Source organism: Olea europaea, unplaced genomic scaffold (assembly GCF_002742605.1).
Source record: "Olea europaea var. sylvestris unplaced genomic scaffold, O_europaea_v1 scaffold59, whole genome shotgun sequence".
In the NCBI taxonomy this organism is placed as follows: domain Eukaryota; kingdom Viridiplantae; phylum Streptophyta; class Magnoliopsida; order Lamiales; family Oleaceae; genus Olea; species Olea europaea.
Genome location: NW_019264242.1, coordinates 1,025,190 through 1,034,083, shown reverse-complemented (window position 1 = coordinate 1,034,083; position 8,894 = coordinate 1,025,190). Strand labels below are relative to the sequence as shown.

At 34.5% G+C, this 8,894-nt stretch overlaps 1 protein-coding gene across 1 annotated transcript; it reads left to right on the top strand.

The window, feature by feature from the left end:
- Nucleotides 1–7,588: 7,588 nt before the first annotated feature.
- On the top strand, nt 7,589–8,239 carry LOC111389440. Its single transcript, XM_023014359.1, has 3 exons — nt 7,589–7,793; nt 7,854–7,859; nt 7,974–8,239. Exons 1-3 carry the CDS (start codon nt 7,589–7,591, stop codon nt 8,237–8,239), a joined length of 477 nt encoding a protein of 158 aa, XP_022870127.1.
- Nucleotides 8,240–8,894: the final 655 nt, after the last annotated feature.

Below are 8,894 nucleotides of genomic sequence, written 5' to 3'. Positions count from 1 at the left end.
TTTGTATGTTTTTGTGTGTTTCTTTAAAAAAGATAAAAAAATAATAATAAATTCGGTAAAATTTCTATTTTTGTGAGTTAAAAAAATTATCTATTTACTTATTTTTGTTTGTTTGTGTGCTTGTGTGGGTTAGACAGTTTGGCTGACTATAATGATTAAATTTGAGGTTTAGTATTAATTTATGAACTGTGGATAAGATGCATGCTAAACTAATTGAAGCTCAACGTTGCAAGACTTGATACTATACATGCACTAGAATTGAGTTTGATATTGTGATGAATTGAGTTGATTCATATGCTTGATAGGTTAATTTGACCTTAGACCAAATTTTGCATAGTTTGGGGGTGATTTTGCTGTTGCAGAAAGATACGGATGTGAACAGGGATTCCATGTGTGAAAACTTATGTATGGATTGTCTTAGACCAATAGGAAAAAATTGGGTGAAAGTTTGGAGTTGGAGGTCGATTTGATTGAATAAGTGTGTGATAAGGGGCATTGCACTAATCAAGGCATATATTTTGAAATTTAAAACTTCTCTCTAAAGCCTTTATGACTTGAGTAATTAAGCCTGCAATGATATTTTAAAACCTGATGCCCTAAAGTCGTCTGACTTGGGAGTCATCGGCCTAAAACTCGTTATAGGGGTCATTTAGAAAGCAATCAGAGATGAAGTTGCACTTGAAAAAAAAATTGTCCTCTTTGAAACCTTTTTGACTTGGGTTATTAAGCCTATAAGGATATCTTAAAATCTGGTTCCCTAAAGTCATCTGACTTGGGAGTCATCGGCCTAAAGCCTGCTACAGAGGTCATCTAGAAAGCTTAATGGAGAGGAAAAAAACTCTTAAAAATCAGAAAAAGCAAGTGCATGGAAAAAAGCAGAAGCACTAAATACCTTGTTAAGTCCTAACACTTATTCGAGAAAATTTAACTTTCGATTAAAGACAATTAGCCTAATTGAGTCTCCGCGGTTGAAGCAATCGAATTAATTGAGAATCCTTGTTCATTGATGTATTGACTTGCAACAAGTGATGTCCACCTGAACTAGAGAGGGTAATGATAGTAATGAAAAATTCAACATTAGATCACATGTTGGGAAAATAGTGAAAAAGAATAAATTTAAGGGTGTGTGAATCATACGAGAGATGAAAGGATATATTTGACCATAGAGGGTCAGGAATTGAAACAACTTGTGAAATCATTAATGTCTACCTAATTTTTCATACACACATATCGATTTAGCATTGGAAGAGTGGATATTGGTTTGGTATTGTGACTTTGAAGTAGTTTATAGATTTAATACGGCGATCTCAAATTCTGTGGTAAAAAGCTAGATTGTCCAACCAAATATTTTTGCATGCTTGTTATTATTTAGGTTATATTTTTGTTTGAGGACAAACAAAGATTCAAGTTTGGGGGTTTGATAAATGTAGTTTGTACACTTATTTGGGATCTTAAATGATGATATTTTGTTATTCTTTGAATATATTAGCACCTGATCTGTTATTTATTGTTTTTAGTAGGAAAAGTTCATGTTTCAAAGAAGAATTGGAAAAAAGAATGGAAAATGGCTAAATGAAGCAAACCCAAAGAATGGGGACCAAAGTGTAAATATTTAATGGTTGATTTGGACTACAAAAGATACTTTGAAGACTGATAGGAGTCAATTGAATGCAAATTGGAGTAAAAAAGGAAAAGGATATGATTAGAATATTACCATAAATCGACTTCCAATCGTATAGGATATTTTCAAGATTTTTGGTCAACTTGAGACCCATTTTTCGGATGGAGAACGTTTGAATTGGAAAAATCCTATTTCAAGTAGAATTGTAGATCTTTTAATTATATTTCCAATGCACTTTGAATCTCTTGAATCGGACACCTAAAGAGAAAGTTATGATCAAAATACTAAAGGCTGTGCTGAGATAAAATTATGTGCGCGCGAATGTAACTTTCCTTATTTGATTCAAACTCTTTTGGAAGACAATTTGGACGTGAATTTTGACCTAATTTCATCATATAAATACAAGATATGGGCAGCAATGAAAGGGTCTCTCTCTTGCCTCTTCATACACAATAGTTTCATTAAATCCATCAAGAACAAGGGGCCAATTGTTATATTTTGAGAGAGAAGAAAAAGTTATAGCAAGGAATTGAAGTTCAATTACATCAAGGTTTGAAGAGTTCAACTTTGGACGTGAAGATCAACATCTTTTGTATTCTTTCATGATCCGGGTGATATTTTTCTATTGTTCTTCTTATAATTTATATATTAATATGCTAAGCTAGTTTTTCATCGTATTAGATGAGATGAACCTTATTATTCATTTATTTTAATTCAGGAAAAGTATTTAGTTTAACTCGTGTGTTACGAATCTAGAATTGAAATAAACAACAGTAGGCGGAATCAAAATCCAATATAATCCTCCATAATTTGATAAAACCCCAATTTTTATTGCCTTCTTAGATTAGTTGATCTCTTATTTTTTATTTAACTACCATTTGCAGGAACATGATGTGGCAAAACACTCAAACTAACATAGACCAAGGGGAAAACACGATGAAGGAGAATGTCTAACAGTTGCCCAAAGTGCGTTTTACGTTCAACAGGAAAATTCGAGGAGTACCTTTTTCTTTTCATTCCCCATCCCCTCACATTCTCAATTATGTTTTAAGACATTGAGTACAATCTCAAATTTAAGTTTGGGGGTGGGAAAAACTTTTTGAGTTTTTTATATTTGTATGTTTTTGTGTGTTTCTTTAAAAAAATAAAAATGAATTGGTTAAAATTCCTATTTTTGTGCGTTAAAAAAAATTAGCTATTTACTTATTGTTGTTTGTTTGTGTGCTTTTGTGTGTTAGATAGTATGGCTGACTATAATGATTAAATTTGAGGTTTGATATTAATTTATAAACTGTGGATAAGATGCATGCTAAACTAATTGAAGCTCAACGTTGCAAGACTTGATATTATACATGCACTAGAATTGGGTTTGACATTGTGATGAAATGAGTTGTTTCATATGCTTGATAGGTTGATTTAATCGGACATAGATACTTTACCCATACCATACAAATTATTTATCCTTAGACCAAATTTAGCACAGTTTGGGGGTGATTTTGCTGTTGCAGAAAGATACGGATGTAAACAGGGATTCCATGTGTGAAAACTTATGTGTGGATTGTCTTAGACTAACAGGAAAAAATTGGGTGAAAGTTTTAAGTTGGAGGTCGATTTGATTGAATAAGTGTGTGATAAGGGGCATTGCACTAATCAAGGCATATATTTTGAAATTTAAAACTTCTCTCTAAAGCCTTTATGATTCGAGTAATTAAGCCTGCAAGGGTATCTTAAAACCTGATGCCCTAAAGTCATCTGACATGGGAGTCATCGGTCTAAAGCTCGTTACAGGGGTCATTTAGAAAGCAATCAGAGATGAAGTTGCACTTGAAATAAAAAAATTATTCTCTTTGAAGCCTTTTTGACTCGGGTTATTAAGCATGTAAGGATATCTTAAACTCTGGTGCCCTAAATTCATCTGACTTGGGAGTTATCGGCCTAAAGCTTGCTACAGGGGTCATTTAGAAAGCTTAATGGAGAGGGAAAAAAACTCTTAAAAATCAGAAAAAGTAAGTGCATGGAAAAAAAGCAGAAGCACTAAATACCTTGTTAAGTCCTAACACTTATTCGAGAAAATTTAACTTTCGATTAAAGATAATTAGCCTAATTGAGTCTTGATGGTCGAAGCAATCAAATTAATTGAGAATCGTTGTTCATTGATGTATTGACTTGCAACAAGTGATGTCCACCTGAACTAGAGAGGGTAATGATAGTAATGAAAAATTCAACCTTAGATCACATGCTGGGAAAACAGTGAAAAAGAATAAATTTAGGGGTGTGTGAATCTTACGAGGGATGAAATGATATATTTGACCATAGAGGGTCAAGAATTGAAACAATTTGTGAAATCATTAATATCTACTTAATTTTTCACACACACACACACATGTCGATTTTGCATTGGACTAGTGGATATTGGTTTGGTATTGTGACTTTGAAGCAGTTTATAGATTTAATACGATGATCTCGAATTCTGTGGTAAAAAGCTAGATTGTCCAACCAATTTTTTTGCATGCTTGTATGTTTGTTATTATTTAGGTTATATTTTTGTTTGAGGACAAACAACGATTCAAGTTTAGGGGTTTGATAAGTGTAGTTTCTACACTTATTTGGGATCTTAAATGATGATATTTTATTATTCTTTGAACAGCTTAGTGCCTGAATTGTTATTTATTGCTTTTATTAGGAAAAGTTCATGTTTCAAAGAAGAATTGGAAAAAAAGAATGGAAAATGGCTAAATGAAGCAAATCCAAAATATGGAGACAAAAGTGTAAATATTTAATGGTTGATTTGGACCACAAAAGATACTTTGACGATTGATAGGAGTCAATTGAATGCAAATTGGAGTCAAAAAGGAAAGGGATATGATTAGAATATTACCATAAATCTACTTCCAATCATATAGGATATTTTCAAGATTTTTGATCAATTTGAAACCCATTTTTCGGATGGAAAACGTTTGATTTGGAAAAATTGTATTTCTAGAGAAATTGTAGATCTTTTAATTAGCTTTCTAATGCACTTTGTATCACTTGAATCAGACACCTAAAGAGAAAGTTATGATCAAAATAATGAAGGCTATGCAGAGACAAAATTATGTGCGCGCGAAGCCGACTTTCCTTATTTGATTCAAACACTTTTAGAAGACAATTTGGACGTGAATTTTGACCTAATCTCATCATATAAATACAAGATATGGGCAGAAATGAAAGGGTCTCTTTCTTGCATCTTCATACACAATAGTTACATCAAATTCATCAAGAACAAGAGGCCAATTGCTATATTTTGAGAGAGAAGATCAAGTCATAGTAAGGAATTGAAGGTCAATTACATCAAGTTTTGAAGAATTCAACTTTGGACGCGAAGATCAACATCTTTTGTATTCTTTCATGATCCGGGTGATATTTTTTCATTATTCTTCTTGTAATTTATATATTAATATGCTAGGCTATTTTTTCATTGTATTGGATGACATGAACCCTATTATTTATTTATTTTAATGCAAGACAGGTATTTAGTTTAATTCGTGTGTTATTTGATTAATTTTGCATTCCCATTGCACTATTGAATTGTTTGGCCATCAATTGAATAGTTAGTTGCTTGTTGTAGTGTAGGAATCCTCACAACGAGTCTAGAACGCAGCAAAATTAATATGTTTAGTTAGGATTATGAATAATATCTATCATGCATGCAATCACATTGATAACTTAAACTAAATGCATTATTTTCATATGAATTCAAACTAGGAATAGGATCGGGTCATGTTAATCATAGGTTGGTGTGTCTCGGAAAGGAAAATTTAACATATTAGTGTTATCGATTGTCAAGAACCCGTGAAAGAAATTAGATTACGAATCAAGAATTGAAATAAATAGCAATAGACGGAGTCAAAATCCAATATAATCCTCCATAATTCGATAAAACCCCAATTTTTATTGCTTTCTTAGATTAGTTTAGTTTAAATCAAATCAAAATATTTATTTTGTTTTCATAACTAGAATTCTTTACGAAACTAGTAAACTTGAATTAAATTTATTCTCCGTGGGACGATAACTCTTAACTCACTTATTATTACTTGTCAACGATCCCGTACGCTTGCAGGTGTCACACGAACAAGTTTTTGCGACATTGCCGGGGAATAAAGTTTTCGTTTGAGTTTATTAGTTTACATTGGATTTGAATTATTATTTATTTATTTATTTTTTGTTATTTTAGGCTTTAATCGTGATACCTAATTTCTTCTTATTTTACTCTTGAGGTTTTTACTAGATCTCCAAATCGAAAGGACCTTTAAACAACGCTAAGAGAACTAGGAAGAACGAGGGTAATGGCTAAGAATCAAGATCAAATTCAAAATGCACTGCAGAATGCATTACTTTAGGTTCAACAACCACCTCCAGCTCAGCCTATATTGGTTAGAGATTATGTGAATCTAGTACTTGCACCGATTCAACTTCCTATTGTCTATCCATAGTTCGGACAAGAAAACTTTCACATCCGACCAGATGTCATAAATCTTTTCCAAAATCATCAAGACATCAGGTTCAGCGGGAAAGCTACGAAAAATCTACACGAACATATTCAAGCTTTTACCATGCTTTGTGATGTCATTAGCCATGAGGGGATGTCACAAGATGCATTTCGAATGCTTTTATTCCCTCACACTTTGAAAATATGGATGATGTCACAACCCCCTGGGAACATCGTATCGTGGAATGACATGGTACAAAAATTTACCATGAAATTCTTCCCACCATCTCCAGTCTACTAAATCATAAACGAAGCATATCTTTTCAGACAAAAAGATCATGAGACATATCCGGAAGCATGGAACAGGTTCAAAAGTGCGTTTAGGAAATGTCCAAATCTTGATGTTCCTAAACTGGCACAAATATATCTATTCTATAATGGACTGCGCGCTAAATTTCGCAATATAGTTGATGCTTCTGTGGGTGGATCAATTTTGACTATCGAGGTGGATGATGCACATAATTTATTTGAGAAGATTGCTAAGAATCAGGCCAACTGGCTAACTGATAGGGAAGCTCTGAGAAAAATAGCTGGATTGCATAATGTGGACGTAGTGAAGACATTGACAGTGCAGATGGAAGCAATAACAAATAAGCTTGATACTTTAACTCAATTTGTGCACATGGTACAACATCCAGCTCCAGTATGCGCAGGTTGTGGGGCAGATCACATCACTTCAAGTTACGCTTTGGCTTCTACTCACATGGGTTAGTCAGCGGAGGTCAGTTATGCACAGAACCATCAGAGGCAAAATGGATCTTACCCATACAACTACCATCTGGGTTTGAACAAGCATCCCAACTATTCGTGGGTGGATAATCTAGGTCAAGTAAATCAAATGAAGGGCAATCTACCAGTAATTCAGCAACAGCAAGGTAAGAGGTAATCCTTGGAAGATCTACTGGTCACGTACATCACCAAGACTGAAACACTATTGCAGAGTCAATAGGCATCCATACATAACCTAGAAAATCAGGTGGGAACAATAGCACCTACATTAGGCAACAGACCACAGGGTACCTTGTCGAATGATACAGAGAAGAACCCACGAGAGCAGGAATTAGTAGCTGAGGTGGTAAATTATTCAACTATTGAGCTCCCATCTACCACATCCACCACCCCTATTAAAGCTTATGTGCCACCCATTCCATTTCCTGAAATATTTCAACGCCAGCCAACAGCAGAGCAGGTTCAGGCCATCACTACTAGGACTGGTGTTCAATTGCCAGAAATCACTGTAAAGAGGATGGAGATAGAGAGAACTCAAATGCCTACTAAGGATAAGGAACCGATGGAGCAATCTGAAGAAGCAATAGAAAAAGGACCAACAGACAGTTTCAGATAATCCACAGCTTAAGGCAAATGTTCCTGGCACGTTACTGACACCTCTGGTCCCTTTTCCTCAAACGTTATAGAAGACCAAATTGGAGAAGCAAGCTATGAAATTCCTGGAAATCCTTAAAAAGTTGCATGTCAACATCCCATTCACTGATGCCATCCTTCAAATCTCAAACTATTATAAGTTTTTGAAGGAGATACTGAATAAAAAGAGGAAGATGCCCAAGCATGAAATGATAACACTATCTGAAGAGTGCAGCGCGATCATCCAGCACAGGATCCCTTCCAAACTTAAAGATCGAGGGGGTTTCACTCTACCTTGCTCCATGGGAAACTTATAAGGTGTTAATTGTTTAATTGATTCAGGAACAAGTATTAACTTAATTCCTTTGCCTCTTTACAGGAATTTGGGATTGGGAGATCCCAAGGTGACATCTATCATCCTTCAGCTGGCGGACTGAACATTGAAACATCCCTATGGAATAGTCGAGGACATGCTCATTAAGATGGGAGAATTTATTTTTCTAGCTGACTTTATCATTCTAGACATAGAAGAGGCATCCCAAATTCCAATAATACTAGGAAGGTCATTCCTGTCAACAAGTCAGGCATTACTTGATTTTAATACAAACGAGATAGTCCTGAGGGTGGAGGATAAGCAACAAAGCTTCACCATGGAGAATCCAATCAAGCATCCATCATATTTTGAGGATTGCCAACGAGTTGATCACTGGAAGAGTTACAAAGGCTAGCCAGATGTAGGTGGAATTGTTGGTAGGAATAACAATGGAAACTCGATCATGCCGTGGATGAAAGATGAAAGAAAGAAGTGCAACCAGTGCTTAAAATGCAGGGCTAAAAATTCTCTTTTCAAGCCACCATGAAGAGCCTAAAAGCAGCAAAGTCTAGCTAAAGACTATAAATTAAGCACTTGTTAGGAGGCAACCCAATATTTCTATCCATTTTATTTTACTATAATTAGAATAGCTCAAGATAATTTAGATTAATTTTTATTTTAGGGACTCATCATCCATACCACGTTTTCTCTTAGGTCTTTGAGATTCAGTGGTTTGTTAATTGGTTGGGCTAAGTAACACATGTTCTAGGTTATTTGATCTCTAATTTTTTTTAACTATCATTTGCAGGAATATTATGTTGCAAAACACTCAAACCAACGTAGACCAAGGGGAAAACATGAAGAAGGAGAATGTCTAATAGTTGCCTAAAGTACGTTCTACGTTCAACAGGAAAATTCGGGGAGTACCTTCTTCATTTCATTCCCCGTCCCCTTACATTCTCAATTATGTTTTAAGACATTGAGGACAATGTCAAGTTTAAGCTTGGGGATGGGAAAAACTTTTTGAATTTTTGATTTTTGTATGTTTTTGTGTGTTTCTTTAAATAAAA

Bases quoted from the DNA above. Each gene is read 5' to 3' on its own strand.
- LOC111389440 (XM_023014359.1), top strand. From the start codon at position 7,589: ATGAAATTCCTGGAAATCCTTAAAAAGTTGCATGTCAACATCCCATTC.